Genomic DNA, 22,865 nt, shown 5'->3' on the forward strand with positions numbered 1-22,865 from the left:
CTGATGGTAGTGTCGGTACGATGGGCACTGGCGGTGCTGATGGCACTGGAGCCTGCGATCCGTGAGCCACAGTGGTAACAACGGGCTCCTCCTCCTGCCCTTCCTCGTCGTCAATGTTGGCTGTATTTACTGCGAAATCCGACAAATCGTCGGTTTTTCGGTAATGATTTGCACGGGCATGAGCACGTAGCGTCGCTTGCAACTCGGCTTTCAGACCTTTCGTCGATAATCCAAGGCGGCGACAGACATTTCTAAGCTGAGCAACAGTCAAGTCTCTGATTGGAGTCAGGTTCATGGCCATTTTTCTTGAGCGCCAAAGATTACCAAGGCTCGATCGGTGTCGCTGACGGAAGAGACGAGTAAAAGATCCTATTCGAACCACTTTCAGTCGAAGAAGTTAGTTGACTAATGTAACTGTCGGCACGGCTGACTCTGGTGGCGGAGATGTGGCCAACGTTGTACTCGAAGGCGGTGCAGCTGCGGTCAGCTGTGAAGTCGAAGGTAGTTGAGTTGTGGGCAGCTTTGCACTCGAGGGTGGTGTAGCTGTGGTCAACTTCGTAGTCGAAGGTGGTGGAACGGTGGCTAGCTTTGTACTCGAAGGCGGTGGATCAGGAGCAAGCTTTGTAGTCAACGGCGGTGGAGCGGTGGCTAGCTTTGTACTTGAAGGTGGTGAAGCTGTGGGCAGCTATGTACTCGAAGGTAGTGGAGTTGTGGGCAGCTCCGTATTCGAAGGTGGTGTAGCTGTGGCCAGCTTCGTAGACGCAGGTGGTGGAGCTGTTGCCAGCTTTGTACACGAAGGTGGTGAAGCTATGGGCAGCTACGTTGTCGACAGCTGCGTGAAGAAGAAATTGGCGCTGCTCGTCGTGACTCCGCTTACAGACGTGCTCAGCGGGAATCGGATCGGGTGTACCAATTCAGTAGATAATCGAAAACGAAGGAGCCCGAAGTTCCCAACCCACTATGACGAATTTCCGCCCAAGGTCGCAATACGTACTTTGAATTTCAGGCGATTCGTGTAGTCGATCCAGTATTCTGATGCGGTTCTTTATCCAAACTCTCGATTTTCTTTTCTTCTCAAAAATCTTCGGAGTCTCTTTTAAGGCGTTCTTTTTCCGGTGAAGTCACCAGTAATTTGATATTTCCTGGTGCTTATGCAAGTGTCCAACTCGTCGTGTTACCGCAAAATATTTATTATACTGCATGATCCCAAAGGGATCGCGCACAGAAAGGGCGAGAGGGAAAACAGCTGATAGAGAGTGAGAAAACAGTTGATTCTCGGCGGAAAGGCCGTATCTATCTAAGCTCAACGGGAGATCGATTGAGGACAAACTGTCACTCACATCACTTTTGCGTAGGCGGCTTATCTGCTGCTAATTAGCCGGTAGGCCGAGTACTGGCTTCTGATTGGCTGAGAATTTCTACGCAAAATTTGTTGGGATTTCTTTGTCGGTTCTTGTCACCTGCCCCAAAACCTGTGTAGAAAACCTGAGTCAGGCTCTGACAGATGTAAAGCAGCCTTGCGGCATTTTCGAGAAACGAGGCCGCTCTGCGTGTCTAAAAAAGCTCCAATGAAGCTTCACATTTAAGCTCTGCCAGAGCCTGACTCAGGTTTTCTACACAGGTCTTATCTTATGAATTTTGGTAAATAAAGATGAAAAAATATTCTCCAAAGCAGATTCTGGTTACAGCGCTATTTGTAGGTATAAGCCCCGTAATCCAGACGTTACTCTCTATAATTCTCTAATAAAATCACGGTAAGATAATAATCGTGCCAAATTTGCCGATCCCTCCGCGCAGTCTGCAGATTATCTCGATTTTAGCAAATTGAGAAATCTGAGCGTGAAAATATGGCTTGTAAAGATGAATCAGAACATCTTCTTCAAACCGCAAAATTAAATTACTGGCTTATCAAAAGATACATTTTCTCTCTCTTACTTTGATATTTTGGGTCGTAGATTCAAGACCACGTGACAAGTAAGTGTCGATTTGTTTCGCGAAAATCTTCGGATTGCGCATTAACGAGAGCTGCTTGCATAATTTCGGCCCCTTTTGCTCCAAATCCCCGTTTCCGTCTCTGAATACTCCTGCATCAATGTCGCATCCTCCGTGCCACCAGTCATCATCGTTGTATCTCCAGTGGAGGGCCACGTAGCCGGAATCGTTAATGAATTCTTTGACAAAAAGGTCGGCAACTTCCTCGATATGTGTTGGTCGTCCGGTTGCTTTGATGATGTCGACCATGAGTTGTCGATCTTCGGGGAGGATTTTCTCGTTGAAGATATTCTTGGCGAAGTTGATGTCCATGTAAGGGAAACCAATCAGGGCACAACTGTGATCAGTATCATACAGTGACTGGAATGTTCTTAAAATAAAAATTGAATTTTTCTCTCAAAATCGATCTTATTGGTCAAAAAATAAGATCTAGAACTCCATATTGACCAAATTTTCTATTGCTTTTATCAGCCAATAAGATTTATAAAAAATCTTAAAAATCAGGGTTTTGATTGGCCGGAAGGCCAAATACAGCAATCTTATTGGTAGTCCATAAATTCACTTCCATAAACTGTTTTAGTCCGTAGAAATGGATTTTTACTTACGTAAAGTTTCCATCTTGTCCAAATCGCCCCCTTGGTTTCTTCTCCGGAATAAGCGGCAGGGCTATGTCTTCGATACAGTGAGATTCTGTCGTTTCGCAGTCGAGATCATCAACTTGGCAATCGATGTTTCTGCAAGTCCTCAAAAGTCGGCCAGAATTTGTCGCTCCAAGCCCGATTTTTAATTGATAAAAAACGCTTTTTTCGTGTTCCAACTTGTTTATAAGCTAACATATTTTCCTCAGAGACATTTAAAGAATTGACATGTTGTGACGTCCTGTCAAAAACAGAGTGCACTGCGCCCTGGCTTTGCATAAGGCCAATTATTCAGAACACGCTTCCTTATTTGATGATCCTCGCAGACGTCGGGAATGTCGGAAAAAGGATGAACGTTGATTAGACCTTTCATCTTCGAAGGCGAAATGCGGAAACTTGGAGAGACTTCAGCGTAAGGGTCTTTGACTGAGGTTGGATCTGCGTGGTCGTGTTTGAAAAATTTTGGCTGAAAATATTTTTATAAATAGATTCAAAAAATATCAAAAATAATTAAGGACCCCCCCCCCCTTTTTCCTTCGAAAAATAGAAATTTCTATAAACCCAATATTTTTTGTTCTTAATGCGTTCTTAGGTTAAACTTGCTGAGAAGAACTGAAAAGGAGAAGTTTTGACCATGAAAAATCAATATTTTTGCCAAAATTAGGGCAAATTTGTCAATTTTCGGCGAAAAGTCCAATTTTTTAATGCGATTTTTAGTGTGTAAGAGTCGAGATAGACCCCCAAAAAATGAGGCCTCGAAATCGTTTTTTGACCTGTAGAATCCATTTCCGGGGTCAAAATTTAAAAATTCCGAAATTAGATCTTTCGAAAAGAGCTGACGGGGAGTCCTTAACAACATTCACTTACGAGAATATACGAGCGATTCAATTTTATTGCCATAAAAATCGTCTCCCTCAGTCCAACAAGTTGATTGTTCGGCCCATTCATCAAAACCGTCGTTAAAAACTTGTCATTTCTCGTTGGATATTTCGCCTTCAAAGGGTCAAGGCTGAATTCTTTTTCTGTATATTTTTCACTCAGCGGACAATTTTCAGGAATATCTGACGAAGATGACTCATCGAAATCGTCCTCGTCTTCGAAAACTTCTTCGATTTCTGCTTCGATTTCGTCGTCTTCTTCGATTTTTTCCCATTCTTCGTCCGTCAGCGTTTTCGGAAAAGGAGGGCGGTTCATTCTTCCCAAAACTTCTTTCTCCGCCTTGTGTTTTAACAGCTCCTCCACGCCGATGTTATTTTTGAGAAAGTCGATTTGGTCACGCAACGTGGAAATAGTACGCTCATCGCTGCTCAAGTCCGCTTCTCGCTGCGAAAGCTCTTTTTCAATTAACAGGATTTTCGCCGAGAGAAGCTCGTTTTCCGCTTCTAGCTTCAAAAAGGTTCAAAAAGAACATGGATAAATTGGCATGATTGACATTCAACGCTCATTATTTTGACAAGTTCGGCATTTTTAATTTTCTTCCAAATGGAAATGCAAAAACTCGATTTTTTTGTCCGAATTTGTCACAAAAATTTTTTTTCCTTTCAAAAGCCAAAATTTTTTTCAAAAATTTCAAATTTCAAAAATTTTTTTTCAAAAATTTTTTTTCAAAAATTTCAAATTTTCAAAATTCTTTTAAAAATTACAAAAATTTTAAAATTTCAAAATTCTTAAAAGTTAAAAATTATTTCAAAAATTTTTTCAAAAAAGCAAAAAAAAATTTTTTTTTTTGAACCTTTTCCTTATCATATTCTTCTGCCCCGGAAACAATTTTTTTCTCTTCAAAAAATAAAATTTGATAAACAAACGTCAAAATTAACAAAAAAATTAATCCAATTACAAGTCGATTGTGTCTCTTTCCATCGTGAATCATCTCTTTTCGCCGCAAATCTCTAGAAAGATTCCTTATCAGGAAAAAATCTTGATCGCGAAAAATCAGAAAAACCGGCGCTAGAGCTCCCTCAAACGCGCGGCACATTGCGTAAAGTCCGCGCGTATTTTTCAATTTTATTTTTGCGATTTCAAGCTTTACTTAATCTAATAAATCGAAATTCCTCATCTTGTGAAGTCCAATAAAATTTAATCAAAACATTTTCGGCTTATGTATCCAAGAGTTTTTGGAAAATCATTGTTTCAAAAATGTGTTTTTCTCCAATCTTTTTTTTCTGATTTTTTTCACAATATAAATTTTTCTGATAATCATTTTATTTATTTTATTATGTAATTTAATATATAAAATGGGATCCATATTTTAAAAAATATGCCAATTATGATTTAGTTTCAGCTATCATTATTTCTTTCATAAAATTATATTATGGCTATTAGAATAAAAAACATTTTTATAATTTATTTTTTACGAAATGATTTAACTTAATAATTGACGATCATCAAATTTAGCCGGCCTGATAAGCATCGGGATTTTAAAATGGGATTAATGGGATTTGTAGTTCAATATATAAATTCCATGAATTTTTAGACAGATTTTTCAGCGAGAGTACTTTTGATGAATCATCCTATTTTCGCGAAGAACCGTTCTGAAAACGATGAAAAACCAAGGTTCACTGGAAAAATGCTCTTGCATACTGCGATCAATTGGGATTATCCCGGTCTGCTTCGTAGCTGATCACGTCATTATACCAATTTCACTCTTCATTTGATCAAACTGACATTAGAGCGTGTTGCAGTCTTATCCGATTACATTCTGTTATGTCTGCGTCAACTCTTTTCGATGTTATATAAATCGAATTCCCTTCCCAGAGTCTACCAATTTACACTTCGCAGAAAAAGGGAAAATGAATTTGATCAATTTTTTGTTCAGTTTTTCGGGTATATTCGCCATGGAATTGATTACCAGAGACGGGGGCTTTTCGGATCATGATCTCGTCGATCTTGAAGGAACCTATCGCTTTATGCCTTCTTTATCAACCCTTCGCTTCACAGGTTTTATCCTATTTTTTTCGTTTTTTTAACAATTCGTTTTTAGTCGCTCAAAGATGCTTGATGATACCGACCTGTCGAATGTCAATGATGAAATCTCTTCAAAATCGATGGAAATAAAAAAAAACCAACAATAAATATCGTCAAAACACAAATTTGAAATTTATTTTAAAAAATCAAATTTTTTTGACATGAATTTGGACATTACTTTTTTGTCCATCTCGCATTGAAAATAGGACTTTATTCTTCTTTCTCCTTCGTGAAATTTTCTTGAAAAAAAATTTTTTTGTGTTTATTTTTTTGAAATTTTTTTTTGTATTTTTTTTTCGAATTTTTTTTTTTTGAATTTTACCTTGATCGCCTTTTTGATGCAAAAAATCAGCCCCTGTCCGATCTCCACCATCGTCAGTCCCAAGAACAAGGTCAGCATTCCGCCAATATCCGCCATGAGATCTTCAATCTTGTATTTTGGGATTTCGACGTTTTTATCGTAAGGGGGCTTTTTTAGATCCAAATTGATGCTCACAAGAGACATGCCTGGTTCATCGATTGAGACTAGTTCCGTGTCTTCTGGGTTGATTTTCACAGCTAAAAAGATGAAATTATGGAGGTCGACCCCCTTAAAATTACGACCTGTTTTTGAAAACATGACGCTGTTGAGGCTCTCCGGCCCCTTATATCGAATTGTTTCTACATGCTTTTTGAATGTATGACATTTTTTCTTGCATTTCTAAAGTTTCAAAATCAAAATCGCTTTTTCGGCCCGAAAAAAGCTTGCCTTGTCCGGTTCAGCTCTGGAAACAAAGCTGATGCATCTGGCATGATCGCTAAAAGTACAATATCTTCCATCAACAGTTCGATTTCGCCGCTTTTCCCATTGATAAACCGAGTCAAATTGGCTAAGATAATTGGGCAGGCACTTGCAGGTCCGGATGATTTTCTCGATCATTCCCATGTGAATGCATTTTGAATGATCTTGAAATGAAATATTTTGAGTTTTTCGATTGCTTACCGTAAATTTGTTTTGTTTTGCTTTCTGAGATGCATTCGGAAAAGGGATGTCCCAGGAGCTCGATTTCCGTGGTGACTACTTTCAGGACAGGGATTAGATCTTCTGTCATTGCATATGTATTTGATGATGCGTATTCTTCGTCGTCATGGGCAAGTTGGAGGAACAGAGGCCACTTGATAGCGCTCCAACCCTTTGAAAATATAAGAATGACTCAATACTGTGACAGATCCCAGAGTCGACCTCTCGCGCATGATCCCATTTTCGGACCAAATTTCGGGTCAATTTTCTGGGCAAAATTTTTGGGCGAAATTATTGGGTCAAATTTTCGGGGAAATTTTTCGGGTCAAAAATTTCGGGTCAAATTCTTTCAGGCCAAATTTTCGGGCCAAACTTTCGGGCAAATTTTTTCGGGCCAAAAATTTCGGGCCAAATTTTTTCAGACCAAGTTTTCGGGCAAAATTTTTTCGGGCCAAATTTTCGGGTCAAAATTGCAACTGAAAACTTACATTTGTCACATCTGTTCGGTTAAAAGCAAGAGTAAGTCGCACATTACTCCAGTATTTCAGCGTCCTATAATTTTCGTTAAGAAAATCGAACAATCCATATTACTCGGAAAAGCTCTTCTCAAATTCTTCCATTGATTTACTGTCTCCAGTCTGGAGGAAGTAATGCTGCCAAAGAGCTTCAGTTACATTCAGCTAAATAACGCTGATTCGTTGAAATCAAGGAGGACTCACAGCGATGCAAGAGCCGTGGAAGGTTTGAACTTGGCGCCAAAATGTTCGGCAGTCGAAAAGCTCAATTTTGCATGTCGCGATGAAGTATTCCGGCGTTGTGGAGCTGATGAATTCTCGAAGATCAATACTGTCAAGCATTGTCCAGTTCAAATTTCTGGACAATTTAATCGTCGAAATATTAAAATCCGCCTCGTGATGATGTCTTCTCGCCGCGTACATATTCACTGACTTTCCGTAAAACTCGTCAAGCGCTAGTTTTGGCAAATAAGGGTAATTCTCTTTGATTTTCTTGCGAGAGTGAAGACTGGAAGAGCAAATTTGGAGCTTGGGAAAACGAGCGTCAGCTTCGCCAGTTTGCTTGACGAAGCTGGTCCGGTAGCGGAGGTATTTTCGAACTTGGCTGGCGCCCATTGTGATGCCTTGGAAAATCAGGACGAAATAGGTCGCGCTTTTTGGGATGAAATTCGGGGAGTTGTCTGGAACCAACAAAAAATTTCGACAAATTTTGCGCTGAAATTTTTAACCAATCAGAAGGCTGGATTCGGCAAACCGGCAAATCAGCAGCCAAGGAGCCGCCCACGCAAAATTTATCGAATTATTTTGTCGGTTCCAGACAGCATCCTTGAAATTTGACGTTGATAATTGATATTTTTTTTTCAAATTAACCAATTATTTATTTTGAAAATATTAAAAAAATATGTCGATCCCATCACAAACTAGTATTCTCCGCACCTTCGAAACTCCTTTCATTTGCTATAAAAACATTTCTGATATTCTTCAACAACTGACCCTTCATCATTATTTCGAGCTGGTTTTATACAAGGCTTCTTGTCAAGAATGAAGACAATCGTGAAGAAATCTGTCAACGCGTATCAAATCGGATAAAAAAAAGAGAAAAAAATACTCATCGATGATTTCACAATCTTAAATAAGGGAAGCCCCGCTGAGATTTCTCGAGATCAACTCAGCGGGAGACTTGATCTTACTTTTTGTTTTTTTTCAACAATTGTTTTTTCCAAGCAAAACCTTAAAAGAAATTCTTTTTTTTTTGAGGAAGCAAAATTAATCGAGAAAAAATGTGAGAATTTTCTTCAAATTTTGGACCAATCAGATTTCCGAGTAAGGCCGGTTGGCCAATCAGATTTCAGTCAGGTGTTTTTTTGGAATAATTGAATTATTGGTCGCATATTTTTCTCTTTTCCTTCCCGCTATTCAAAAAAATTAGGGTGTGTGAAACGATGGCTATGCCCTTAATTTTTGGCCGTTGAAAAAGTTATTATATGCGATTGAGTAAGACTTAGATATTCCTCCCGCGCCTAAGTGAAACAAAAATCGATCCCTCTCGAGGCCGAAAAGGAACTGATTCTGATCCCTCCTTGCCTTTTTTTTCCCAACTTATTACCAAAAAAAAATAGAGAAAAAATGAGCAAATCCGCTTGTTGAACAATGATCAATACTTTTTCAAGCGCTGGGTTGAGGCTAATTAAGACAGAGACACTACATGTAGATAAAGCTTTGTTTACTTTTTTTCTTCAAAGAAACAGCTCCTTGGACAGGATTTGATTAGGAGCTGAAGAGACACATGATTTGTGGACTTTTTGAAACTTTTTAACAGAATGAAAAAAAAATTTAACTGATCATTTTTAACCGAGTTTTTTGACGGAGAGACACCCTTATTTTTATGAGAAAAACTGCTGAGCTAATTATTAAATTAATATAAAATATATATTAAATATTTTATATATTAAAATCAAATTAATTAGATCTTCGTTGAGCCTTCCCGATCGGGCATAATTTAAGGGTACAGGGTTCAAAATCGACCCCTTTTTAACAATTTATTTTCAGCCGGAAATAAGGGTATATCTATATTTACTCTTCATAAGGCCAATTATCTGTTATAAAAATTGTTAAAAAAGAAAATTTTATTTAAAAAACAATCATTAAATTTTTGCTGTTTTAGACATCGAAACGATGGATCGTAGTTTATGGATGAGGAAGCAATAGAGAGCGCCTTTACGAACCAAACATCGCAATCATCATCCAGCAAACTTGATCGAGGGAACAAACGACTCAACCTTTTAAGCATTCTAGGCAGGGTCCGAATTTAAAAACCTTTTTGAATAATTTCAGCAAAGTGATCTTAAAATACCCCATTTCGCAATCTTCAAAAATGCTCTTTCAGTCAGAACAAAATCAGAATGATCCTTGATTTTATAAGAGAAGACGATAGTAATCAAGAGGATTTTTCTGATCGAGAAACGCCGACTAAAATTGCTGAAAAAGAACATGCTTTTGGACCAACTCATATCAAATTCAAAGGATAAGAGTCTCACAAAATGTTTCAAATAAGCCCTTGATACCCTTATTTAGGGGTGGTGTCCCGAATCGACAAAAATCTCGACAAATTGTTGGAGGTGTCTGGAGCCGACAAAAAAATTTCGGAAAATTTTGCAGGGAAATTTTGAACCAATCAGAATCCCGGATTCGGCTAACTGGCCAATCAGCAGCCGAGTAATCGCCCACGCAAAATTTGTCCAAATTTTTCGTCGGTTCCTGACACCAACCGACAAACTTTGCGTTGGCGGCTACTCGGCTGCTTATTGGCCGGCTAGCCGAATCCGGTCTTCTGATTGGCTGAAATTTTCGCGAAAAATTTGTCCGGATTTTTCGTCGGTTCCTGACATCTTCCCCTTATACTCTTTTTTTGAATCAATAATTTCCCTCGACAGCTGTTTTGTCCACTACAGTTCCTCCGTTAGCCCTTTTTCCATTCGCTGTCTGTCATTAATGATTCGCCTCGATTTAATAATTTACGAACATCGCGACATCAATCCTCAATATGCCATAAACGGTCACTGGCTTATTTTTTCTCATGTTTTCGGACCTCTACGAAGCCTTTCTTTTCGCGCTTTTTGTCATCATCGCTATCATCTCATTCTTTGCCTGGCGCTGTGCGAAGAGACAGCGCGATTTCGACTTTGAGACATTTGTCGACGAACCGAGAAATTCTACGAACAGGTTACCATCAAGCAAAAGTCAATTTTTTCCGTTCTTACAAAGCCGCCTGCGGCTTCGCGCCAGAAAGGGCCTGATAAGCCGCAAAAATGCGGTTTTTTCTGTCTTCAACAAAAAGATCGAGAAGCCGCTTGCGGCTTCGAGCTAAAAAGAATGTAAAGCCGCGCTTAAATGCGACTAAAAGCTTTAAAATAGATAAAGCCGGAAAGAGCGCGGCTCTTTTTCAGAATTTTCACGCGGCTTTTTTGTCTTTCATTAATAAGATCAAAAAAGCCGCGCGAAATCGCGGCTTATCTCTTATTTTTCAGATCAAAGCCGCAAGCGGCTTTTTGGTGTCCGTTTTTTTGAAAATGATTTAGACCCCGCCACTTTGGAACAATAAATGAAGCCATGTATCAAACTGACGATGAATCCAAGAAAAAATCAAGGTAGATATTTATCCTCAAAAGTCTCAGGAATCCTCTTTTTAGAGCAAATGCTGAACAAATTGAACAGTGCGATACAAGGCGGATGACAAAACGGGGCATTTACGAAACGAGAATTTAGTCCCTTATTTTTACTGTTAACGAATTATACTGTTTATTATGCAAATATACTTTATTTAATCGAAAGAGCCCTTTTTCAAGTCTGAAATTTCGGATAAAAATCGGGTGAGATTGGAATTTTTCGTCGTAGATTTTCATTAATAAATTCAGAAAGCAGACGGAAAATTGAGCTTTTTTGATTTTGAATGGAATTCAGCCGGAATTCTCTTTCCATTTTCATAGGATGACATCCTCACTGAGCATATGACGTTTTACCTCTGTATATAATTGATCCAAACAGAGGATGATTTACATTTTCTCTCCGACAAAAACTTTTCATCATGGTCAAAATGATTTCTCTTTTGTTTTTTGTCGAAGCTGTTTTTGGATTTTTAACAAGATCTTCGATCGACTCAATCTATCGAGGACAGCGTCAAACGGTAGGATTTTTTGATAAATTCGATTCGAAAAAACTTTTTAGCAGTCGACGTCTCGACCATCAAAACTCCGAAGAAGAAATATTCGAACATGGATTCCCGGTTTTATCGGCAACGAAATGAGAATGACGAGATTTTCTGATTTTTCCAATCCTTTTTTGATGCTTTCAAACAAGTGATCATGTCGATTTTTCGGCTTAAACCAATTTATGAAAGTGCATATTTGATTACCAATAGGATTGCTTTATTTGGCCTATCAGCCAATCAAAAACCTTATCCACAAAATCACTTCCATAAATTCGTTTTACCCAATTTTTCGGGGTAGAACCAATTTTTGGAACAGATTTTTCGGAAAGGGTTTGGATTTGCCGGTAGGCCAAATAAAGCAATCTTATTGGTTATCCAAAAATTCACTTCAAAAATTGGTTTTACCCGAATTTTCGTATTTTCATCCTGCTTTTTTTGTTAAAAAATCTTATCTTGTTACCCTAACCCCTTTGATTAAAATAAAAACTGAAAAAAACAGCCGAGAAAACAGCCATATTTATAAGAAAAAATTGCTTTTGAAAGCTGAGGTCAATTAATATTAATAATTCTTTACTTTCTGACACGAAGCAGTTAAAATTGTTCGAGGGTGCTAGTGTTGCTGATCAATTATGCAGACCGAAAAAGAATTGCCCCGATTGTGCGCAAAAAAAGTAGAGAAAAAAACGAAAGGAAAATGTCGGAGGCATCATCAATTTTGACGATTGTTACTTTGAGTCCAAAAAATAGAGAAAACAAAGAAAACAACGAAGAAACGAATGAAATTTTTCTGGATGATCAGTCTACTAGATACTATTGAAAGAGGTTCAAACAAGTTGTTTTTAACCAGATTACAGTTAACAATGAGTTCAGGCCGTGAACTTCACGGGATGAACTCGTGAAGAAACTACTTTTTGGTGAATTAAAAAAATTGGTCTTTCAGCAGAAAAATGTCGAAAAAAATCATTTATCGACATTGACAATGTCACATTGTCGATCATGACAATGTCATTCAAAAAGATGACCACACAAATTTATTTCTCACAGAAACTTCTAAAATGAGATACATTGCAAGGAAAAGAAACTTTTAAGTAAGAGACAAAACTGCGACAAATTTCACCAAATTTTTGACAAATTTTTGACCAATCAGATAAATCTATTCGATCAAATGGTTTTGTAAATAATTTATTTGTAATTTATTTATAAATTATTTGTCGCAAGTTTTTTGTCGCGATTTTTGTCGCAAATTTTTGTCGCAATTTTTTTTATCATCGTGAAATTTTGTGTATTCGGGCAAACACCAAAGTTTTTCGCGTTTTGTCTGCTTTAACATTATAAAAGCGAATTAAAAATGCCAAAAATATATCTTAAAAATTTGCTGGTCTGAATGGCCTTTCAATTTTTGCCCGCAAACTAGCAATGAATAAATAATCACTTTTAACGCATCCTTTATAAGCAGTATTTAAAATTCGCGATAAAACCGATCGCGCAGCAAAAAATAACTCCAGTTTTTGGAATACGATACTTTTTGTTCTATTTTTTATTCATAAAATGGCGCATAACTTGAGCCTAGGTCAACATAAGTGGGATTCAAGACAAAACATGTTCAAGAGAGGGATCGAAAGTTCAGAAGAATCGAATAGGCAGCATTGTTTTTGGTTCAGAATTTTTAGCGATTTTCGTTAGGTCATTTTTTTATCAAAAAAATAAAGTCCCAATTTTTCGACCTTTTTTGAACCTAGCGTCAGTATGCGCCTTTTTGTCCTGATTGTCAGTTTGCTTTTTATGACTGTTGGAACTGGACTTATTCTCCTTAAAACGGCTCCAGCAACTGGTCTGGGTCCGTCTTCAATGTATAATTTGAACAAAAAGGTACGCTTCTATAATAGACAATTTGTCTTTGAAAAAAAAAAACACAAAAAGAATAGCATTTGTACTTTTTTAACTGAAAGATCAAAGCTGAGTAAATGATGCAATCTTCGTTGAAAATAAAAATATTCAGGATGTTTATTACAAAATATTCATTTTGAATAAGGGTCACATATGTCTTTCAGTTTCGAGCAAATGAAAGAATGATCATTGCAGCTTGATGAACTCCTATAAATTTTTAATAAAATGTCTCTTGAGTATTTTCGAACCTGTCTGACTGAATTTAGATTTTTATCAATTTGATGCAACTGCGCCGGATGAAACAACTACGGAGCATCAGTTAAAGAAGATTCCAAGAATACTGGTTTTTCCTACTAATTAGCTCTTTTTGACGCATTTTTTCCAAATTGGAAAAAATGGCATTATGCCAAAAGTGCACTTATCCCTTTTTATTCCGTGAATTCAAGTTCAACTGTAAATAGAGAGATCTTCAGAAAATCAAATTTGGAGAACAAGAATGCTGGTTCTGTTGGTTTACGCGTTGCTTTTTCAAAGCTAAAAGCTGTCAAAGTACGAAAGATCACTAGATTTCGAATATTTTTTATCTCAAATTAACTCATAAAGAAAATATATCATTGTGAAAATTCGAAAAATCTTTTATGGTTTTTCGTCCAATCAATATTTCAAGCTGCTAATAGTAGCTAAAATGACGATGAAAAATTTAGTAGAAATAAAATAAGAATCCGTCTTTCTTCAACCCTTTTTAATTCAGGTCGAGTTCAATTGCCTCAGGCGCCTCGAGCGAAAAGAAGATCAAGAGTAGACATGTATTTTGTTAGAAGCAGAAAAGCGGGGTAGAAACATGCAAAAGCACTTGTCATCGTTGGATTGTGGTTATTGCTCAAGTTTGTAATCTTCGAGGACTTTCAAAAAGATCGGATAGCCCATCATAAATTCCAAAACACTGAGAGCAGTGTCCGTTTCCGTGTCGAGATTTCGGAAGATTTGGTTGACGTAGACCATGATGTTGTCCTCCGCTTTTTTCAGGTTGTGTTTTTGCGCTTGTGCTAGAAATTTTTAAGCAAAAAGAACGACGGGTTTGGCTACCTTTCAAAAAATTTGTGATTTCGATGACGACAATCGTCTGATCCTTATTTTGATCGATTTCGTTCAACAGATCGGAAAATTTTTGCCAAAAAGCGAGGAATTCTTCCTTGGAGATATTTCCGTCTGTCGTGTCCATTTTCCAGTATGTTGCGTAGTATTTCTTGAGTCAGATTTTAGGATTTATATTTTTGTTGGGATCATACCATTGCTTCAACGAAGGTTTCTTCTGAGACTTTTGTTGTTGACAGGGACTTAAATGTTTCCTTCCTGAAAGAAATTTCAATGGCGACTTCTTAAGGACCCCCCTCTCCTTTTTTTCCGAAACTTAGGTAGACCCTTAGTTTAAGCTTCAAATCAGGCAAAGAACTCAAACCGTTTCCCTTAGGATAACCTGTCGATATTAAAATTAAGGGTATACAGGCCGTTAAAAGTAAGAACTCATCTTGATAGGAGGGGGTGTTAAAACTGAGAACTACGGAATCAAAAATTCTAAGATCGTGAATATTAAAGAAAACTACGAAAAACTACTTTTACCCTTTGACTTTTAAACTAGCATAAAGCTGACGTCTAAAAATGTCATATAATTTCACGCGTCAATTTATGGCATACTCACGCGACTTGTTCAAACTCGACTTTTCCATCGTCATTTTCATCAATATTCTCAAACTGTTTCGTCAATGTTTCTTGGCTTGGAATCACTTCATCGATTTTCGCCTGAACTTCTGTCTTTTGCGCCGTTGTTACTTCGATTTCTTCATCGCTGCTTTCCTCTTCCTCCTCCTCGTTATCATCATCTTCTTGCTGTTTGGTTTGAGTGATTTGAACAGAGTCGTTGGTTATTTGCTGAGTTTCTTTAGTTTCTTGAGTTTGATCATTTTGATCGCTCGAAACTTGGGTCTGGTTTGTTTGGACTTCAGCTTCAGTTGTTTCTTGTTCGTTTACAGCACTTGTTTCAGCTGACTGCTAGATAAATAGAAATGTATATTTTCAACGTCAACAAAAATCTACCTCTTCAACTGGTTCTTGAGAGTCCTCGTTGTCTTCAGCCTCTTTTTGTTCGACTTTTTCTACCTCGTTTTCTGCTACTTGAGACTGCTGGACTTGAGAAGAATCAGTCTCCTCGTGAGTCGTTGTTGAGTCCGATTCTAGTTCTGCTTGTAATTCGTCGAGTTTTTGATCAATTTCATCTTTTGGTGCTTCCGTTGCTTCTTGTGAGTCAGGTTTATTTGTCGCTGATTCATCCTGAGTTGTTCTCTCATCAGGATGTGTTTCTATTGTTTCTTGAGTTTGTTCAGGAACAGCTAGAGTCTCCTCATTTTGATTTTCAGAATCTTGATTTGCATCAGCCTGAATTGATTCCTGCTCTTGATCTTGTGAACCTTCAGATTCCTGCTGTACCGGATTCTCGTCCTTTGTTTCGTCTTGACCGGATTGCTGATCTTGTGAAGCTTCCTGCTCGTTTGTAGTTGTGGCATCTGTATTTTCGGTTACTTCAGCGTCCGTTGGGTCTGTTACGGATTCATTTTGATCCTGAGCAGCATTTTCAGAGGATTCTTCTTCAAGCTTTTGCTCTTCTTTGTTTTCCTCAGCTGGAGTGGTTTCTTCGGAGTCAATGGTAACGGGCTCGTTGAGTTCAGTAGACTCAGGTTTAGTCTCTTCTACGGCTGGGGTTTCTTCCGCGACAGTCTCTTCTTCGACAGTCTGAGGTTTTTCATCCGTTTCTTCCTGCTCGACCTGAGATACTTCTTTTGGTTCTTGAGTGACCGTTTTTTCAGCCTCGGAATCGTCTTCATCATTTACTTCTTTTTCAGCTTTCTCCTCAACTGTTTGCGTCTCTGGTTCTGTTTTTGTCTCAGCTTCGATGGTTTGCTCAGTAGTTATTTTCTTCTGCCCAGGATCAGAATTGATTTGATCGAGAACAATAGGAATTCCTTTGCCTCCAAGAAGCTCGATCAAAGAGCAAATGCTCTTGTTTAACTCGATCACGCGATTCATTAGTTGTTTCTAAAGAACAATATGAGTAACAGTTATTTCTCTCGTTAGTAAGTTATTAACATAAAAAAGCAGCAATTTCTCTAATTTCTTCATAATAAGCGTAAGCACACCGGTGCTATTCACCACAAATAAAACTCTCTTTTATGACGTCTTTAGATGGTAGTACCTGTGTCTCTTCTGCTGAGCTCATCGCTTTTCCCTTTCGCGACTCTCTGCTTTTCTGAGATCCGACAAGTTGGTTTTAAAAATGAGGAGCTACGGGAAAAACTGCCGATTTTGAATAACAAAGCTCGTTAAAACCAGAATATACGAGCGGTCGTAAAACGCGCTGTCAGAAGTGAAAACCGAAATTAAATCGGACAAAATTTGAATGACGAAAATGAATTTTTACGACTTGATTCACTTTTATTCACAGGTGATCGACATGCTTCACATCCAGTTTTCGGTTTTCATATTTGATTTTGAACTGCTCTGGAATCGGGTATTCGTTGAAATCGTCGGCTTCTTCGATCAGGAGCATGGAATCTTTGGCTCTAGAAACGACGACTTCGACGTTTTTGGATTTATCGCTGATGAAAAATCTCACATCGCTAAAATTATAAATTGACTGTATTTTTCGTTACTGTAGTTTCCTCACTTGCTACTGTCGATTGATAAGCAGGGACAGACTTCTTTAACTTGCCCTCCGACCTAAATTTTCCAAGTTTTTGGCAGAAAAAACGAGTCAATGACAAACCTTTGAGCAATTGATGATTTCCACTTGAGAGATGACCGAGTCAAACTCAAAATTGAAGTTTTTACAATTGTCCACAGAAATCGAATTGCACTTTCCCTTTATCGAGCCACCACCTAAACAATTTTTTACCATCCCTTTTTCTCCCAAACCGGTAGAGGAGATGATGTGCACTCGCTGATCCATTTCGACTTTCAAGTCCCAGGTCCCCTCAGCATTTTCGATGATCCATTTTTTGCCCTCGAGTTTTTTCACCGGCTCTTTTTTCGGAGGAGACGAATTGGTTGCCCCTTGTTCTGCCTGCGAAGGAAGATTTTCAGATGACGCATATGCCATGAGTTGTCTTCAAGAAAAATTAACCCTAGAAAACTTCAAAAATTTTCGAAAACCTGAAAATTTTGTCGATTTCTTCCTTAATTTTCTTCACCTCTCCCTTCTGACTCTCCTCCAGCTCATTGATTCTGATCCTGTTCCAGAAGTACAAGCCAGAATTCTTACTCTCCATCACAAAATTCTTCGCTGCTCTTGGATCCGGATTTCCCTGAAACCAGCCAAAAGCCCCGGAAAATCCTTCAATCGCGGAGATGAAATTCTTTTCCAAGTCATTTTTTGATTGTCTCACGAGTGCTGAAATTTCACCGACCAGGTCGACTTGCGGCTGGAGTTTGGAGACCGAATCACGTGATTTGTGATAGTTGTTTGATAAGTATTCATTATGGAGAGACGAAAGCTGCCAGAATTTGGAGATGCATGTCTAAAAGCGGCAATAAGTCACCGGAATCATTTTCTAAACTTAAGGGTACCACCTTCGATTTCCCCAACTTTGGCCTTGAATAGCTCAGAACCAGTAAATCGTTGATCTTACCATTTCATATTTCTGATATCAAAAAGATCATATTCGGACTTTTGGGAAATCGAAAGTAGTACCCTCAACTCACCCTGCAGATTTCCGGCAAAAACTGCGTCTCGCAGCCATAACTCTCCACCAAAACTACTCCACTTATAATTCTGTCCTGAATGAGCGTCTCTGTCGGCGGCGGGGCATTCGCTTTCTCTTCTATTTTCTTTTCCGCCCCACTTTCTTCAACTTCATAGCTCTTTTTTGGCTTGCAGACTGACGAACCCGACCCCATGGAAACTTTAGGAAAGTGAAAGAAAAAGATTTCGGAGGGAAAAGAAGTGAAGAAAAGTTTATTCAGTAAATGGCAGAGAATTCTCTCATTGAATAAACAGTAAGTGCCTTGTTTGATTTATTCTTGAGAGGTTGTTAAAACAAGAAATGATTCAAATGCGATCGATAGTTATGAAAACAGGTAAAGTAAGAATTTTGCCTGCAAAAAGTTCTAAAACTTCATCTTACTAGTTTTTCGTAAAAATTTTCTTGGAATTTCTTTCAAATATGTTATAAAGAGACTTTTATAGTTGAAACTGTCTGTAGACATGATAATAACGAGAAAAAAGTTCTGTCATGTTCCCTGTTTCGCAGATGGGCCAAAAAATAAAATCCCTGTTCCTGTGTACCATATTCCGAGGCCAGATTCAATCCCTTGCTCCAGAAATAGAAAAATTTTAGCGTCATCCAACTTAGTTGGAGAATCACCCAACTTAAGGCCACTTTTGAAATTAGCTGTCATCCAAAAAGTGGCCTTAAGTTGGGGTTTCACTGTATTCCAAAATCCGAAGAAAAGCGCGGACCATAATTGTTTTGAAAATTTTAAAAAAGCAAAATTATTTTTTCGGGGTATTTTTGAATCATAGGCTATGATTCATAGCTTATAAACGTTTTAGCTGCTCTCGAAAATTTAAAGATGATGATCGAACTGATTTGACAAATATATTTTATTATAAAAGAACATTTTCACTGTAAGAAGTTTCCTTTCTTACATAATTTCTATATCCGACGATGATCGAAATAACAATTTTCGAGAAGCTAGAAATATAAGATATCTCATTCAACATCTATGAATTAGTTTTACCTTATCAAAAGACACATGAATACGCAAAACCCGGGCTCGTAGGTCAGCTGATGAGTTATTGCATCTTCTGAAATAAAATACTTTTTTTATTCTCGTTGTGATGAGATTTTTACCGAACCAGTTGATTTCCTTCTCGTTGAGAATATTGACGCACTCGTATATACAGATGCACATTGACAGAATTCCTATAAATAAACACAAAACTGTCCGCTTTCTCTTTTTTTCCCACCTGATCCGCCAAGAAGCCAAAAAATGGGAATCTTGTTCGTAAGACCATTGTGGAGATAGTTGTAAAGAAATGTCAGTAAAACAGTGATAAGGTAAAAGAATCGTTGTTTTTCTTGAACAGGAGAGTCGATTGTTGAGCATTGGTAGTTTTCCGAGCGGAAGGTTTTGAAACAACGGATCCAGAGGCCTTCGAAGACGTCGATATTGTTTTTCGTGTTTGTCTGAAAATATGGATGATAATAATAAAAATTTATGATTCTCAATTCACTAGATAAAGCGAGCGATAAGTTAAATTCATAAATTTTCGAATAAAAAAATCTATACAAACGCTCAATTTCCGCGAGTTATGGTTTTCGAAATGTTCATTTTTCACCTGATCTTTTTGCCTCCAACATGGCAAAAGAAAAATCAACAAGTCCAAATATCCCAAAACAAGAGTCGTTGCCTTCAAAAAGCCTCCGATCAGTTTCTCCATGTTGAGTTTTCCTGTTTTCTCTTCTTTTTCAAAATGCAGACAGTCCATTTTTTGAGCGGGAAAAGTGAGATACGAGAGAAATGAAAAAGGGTAAAAATATGTGCAATGCTGCGTACTGTAGCTTTGCTGATGATTTATTCACGAATCCGATGCTGCCCAGGGTTAAGTACAGAGTGAGTTACAGATTTGTTGACTCATTAAATTATGATTTTCTCGAGTCAAAAAACTGAAAATCTATTGAAAATGAATTGATAATCAAAACTTTGCTCGGCCCTTTTTCATTTCTCTACTTGAGTCTCTTTGCTTTAACACGTGATAATTATTTAACTTGAAAGCTTTTGAATATTTTCGCGCTAAAGAGACTTTTCGTGCTCCCAATGGGCCATTTATCAGCAGCAAGTATGGCGCATTATCCATTCAGCCATTATAAATCTGCTTTGGGCTATTTAAATGCTTTATTTATTCATGCCTGTAGTTTCACTACTGTAAAATCATTACTGTACAATTGACCGAAAGCAATTTAAGGGTGTGAGGACAGGGGCTGAGCCGGGGCGAAGGAGCATTGCCACTCAGCGGCAGCCGCGTTCCACGGCAGCCTCCACCGCGGTGGTGCTGCCCCGCTGCGCCGCGGGTGGCTGCTCCGCCGCATAAAGGCTTGGCCACTGTCCGTAGTCCCTCAGTCTTAGCAAGGCCCACACCAGTCATCTACACTGGTGACTGAAGAAAAAAGAACCCTCTTTTTCAATTTGGAAAACCAGAAAAACCAGAAAACAAAACCAGAGACAAAGCAAGAGAAAGGAAGCCGAGAAGGATAAGACACTCTGCCGAGAAGTTCTCTCGAGCTCGGCAGGTAGTTTCAACCTCACCTTCTCGGAGATAAGAATGGCTCAGGCAGGGATTAAGATCAATAGTTTATGTTTATAAAAATCAACCAAAAAATACGGGAAGCTCTACTGAAACCGTTTATTGCGAACAAAGCCGCAAGCAAAAGTGAAGCTCTCGCCGAACTCGAAGATTACGACTGCATCGAAGTCAGCCAAGTACAGATAAACAATAAACTATTCTGGATCCCAACCGCCATCTACAAGAAGGAAGACAACAAACCCGCAAAAGACTACTACTCTGCTAAAGCGGATATACGAGCTCCATCATCTTTCACGCAAAAATCAACAGAAGAACTATCCCCAACGGAATTAGATAATTTCAACAATAAATACATCCTCGAATTCAATCCACCAAAAACGAACACTCAAGGAAACCGACTGGAAGCCAAAACATCGACCATGGAAAACACTTCCACCAACACTGACGCATCCACCAACACCGAAAACGTCGAATCGAGCTCCACCAACAGCAAAATCGATGAAATCACTGAGCAACTCAGAGAGATGAACAAGAATGCGCAAGTGAACCAAAGCTCAGCATCAGATGACACCAAACCTGTCATTGCGGATTCAACACTCTATCTTCCCAAACTAGGAGAAAACGACGCACCCGGCAGGTGGTCGAAAATAGCTAAACGACTCTTAGCCGCAACAAAAGCAAGCGAAGACAAGAAGATAAGTACCATCCTTGCCGCACTAGCTGAAAACCACCGAGAGAACGCATACACCTTTATTTTGAACAAAGAGGAAATCACCAGCGATGAGCTCTTATCATCAATCGAATCGTCTAATAAACGAAATACGAACCAAATTGAAGAAGCCATCACAAACCTTCAAGTTCAAAAGCCGTCCAAATACAGTTTCGACAAACTCTTAACGCTCGTGACAGAAGCCAATCCAGACAACAACGCACAAACAAACTTCGCGTTATGCTTGAATATATTTGAGCGGAAGCTGCCATCATCAATCAAGAACTCCCCACTTTTCAAACTACGAAGCAAGATCTCAAAATCTTCATCCGAAAACCAACGAAACGAATACCACGACCTATGTGACATTCTATTGGAATCGGAGCCAAGAAGAACCTACAAATCGAACTACATGAGCAGCAACTCACGCCGACAAGAATACCGTAACCGATTCAGATCAAGCTCCAGAAACGGAAGAAGATCCATCAGTAGAGGAAGACAAGGAAGATCAAGCAGCAGAGGCAGATACGACAGAAACAGAAGTAACAACCGAGACAACAGCAGAAGCCGCTACGGAAGATCCAACAGCAGAGGCCGAGACGACAGACGCCGAAGCCAAAGCCGAGACTACAGAAACTCGAGCCGCAACGGACGAGGTGATAGAAGCAGCCGCTCAACTTCGAGAAGCCGACAATGGAGAACAGTCAAATTCCTTGACAAGAACCAGTGTCGTCGTTGCCTAAAGTATGGCCACTGGGCTCGTGAATGCCGAAGCAGCAGCCAACCGCGAAAATAAAAATACATAAAAATTACTTTCTGAAACCGCCCTTCCCAAGCTGAAGAGAAAAAATCAAATAAAAATTCGCAAAATCCCCACAAAAGTTACCGATTATTCCAGCGCAAATACGATTAGACAATGGCAGTTATTCCGAAATAAGAGGCTTAATCGACACAGGATCCAACTGCAACGTCGTGAACTCAAACATCACTGGACTACCGACAAGGAGAATCGGAAAAACGCACATTCAAGCCGGAGTCGCCAAGGACAAGGCCTCCACAAACGAAGTCACCACACTCATCCTCAACGACGAGATAACCATCAAAAACTTTACCGCATTCTTAGTTCCACTACGAGATGATGAACAATTCGACGCTATAATTGGAATGCCGATTTTACAGAACATGACAATTTTCAACTCCCCGAATCGTTACCCAACACTGGAAATCAACGCTACCAAATCTCAGGATAACATGGTACGAGAACCCAGTGAAATTTCATACGCATCAAACACTCGAGTCGAACCGGGTGAGTCGAAGTGGATAAAATTCAATCTGTCAAAGCAACAAAAACTCGAGAATCTCAACAACTACGAGAAGATCGAGAACCGAGTGGAAGTAACTTCGCCGCCCAACAACTCAACGAAACTAGCGAAAGTGACAAACACATCAACCAAGCCAGTTACTCTTAAAGCTAACCAGATACTCCTGAAGAGACGCGACAACACTGGAAGAGTTAACAACCTCGTTGCCCTCAAGAACTTACCATCCGCCGAACAAGAGATCATCAAGAAGGAACTTGCAAACTGGAAGAAACAT

General features: G+C 38.8%; 2 protein-coding genes and 1 long non-coding RNA gene across 5 annotated transcripts; 1 reads left to right on the plus strand and 2 right to left on the minus strand.

The window, feature by feature from the left end:
- Positions 1-10,185: 10,185 nt before the first annotated feature.
- LOC145711666 (uncharacterized) lies at positions 10,186-10,959 on the plus strand. Its single transcript, XR_014135199.1, has 3 exons — positions 10,186-10,331; positions 10,688-10,756; positions 10,799-10,959. It is a non-coding gene; the product is annotated as an uncharacterized LOC145711666 (long non-coding RNA).
- Positions 10,960-13,995: 3,036 nt separating this feature from the next.
- Positions 13,996-16,552, minus strand: LOC145710890 (uncharacterized). 3 transcript variants are annotated; one of them, XM_081788601.1, is made up of 7 exons: positions 16,451-16,552; positions 15,298-16,293; positions 14,903-15,249; positions 14,824-14,856; positions 14,493-14,556; positions 14,290-14,449; positions 13,996-14,249 (listed from the first exon to the last, which is right to left on the minus strand). In XM_081788601.1, the coding sequence occupies exons 1-7, from the start codon at positions 16,472-16,474 to the stop codon at positions 14,077-14,079; spliced, it is 1,797 nt and encodes a 598-aa protein (XP_081644727.1). In that variant the 5' UTR covers positions 16,475-16,552; the 3' UTR covers positions 13,996-14,076. The 3 variants fall into 3 exon arrangements, with proteins under 3 accessions (XP_081644727.1, XP_081644726.1, XP_081644728.1); XM_081788600.1 differs by having other exon boundaries at positions 14,903-15,252; XM_081788602.1 differs by lacking the exon at positions 14,824-14,856 and having other exon boundaries at positions 14,903-15,252.
- A 141-nt stretch (positions 16,553-16,693) lies between these two features.
- LOC145711667 (uncharacterized) lies at positions 16,694-18,200 on the minus strand. Its single transcript, XM_081789354.1, has 6 exons — positions 17,956-18,200; positions 17,407-17,771; positions 17,170-17,360; positions 17,021-17,133; positions 16,922-16,974; positions 16,694-16,874 (listed from the first exon to the last, which is right to left on the minus strand). The coding sequence occupies exons 1-6, from the start codon at positions 18,148-18,150 to the stop codon at positions 16,694-16,696; spliced, it is 1,098 nt and encodes a 365-aa protein (XP_081645480.1). The 5' UTR covers positions 18,151-18,200.
- Positions 18,201-22,865: the final 4,665 nt, after the last annotated feature.

Source organism: Oikopleura dioica, chromosome 1 (assembly GCF_907165135.1).
Source record: "Oikopleura dioica chromosome 1, OKI2018_I68_1.0, whole genome shotgun sequence".
NCBI lineage: Eukaryota > Metazoa > Chordata > Appendicularia > Copelata > Oikopleuridae > Oikopleura > Oikopleura dioica.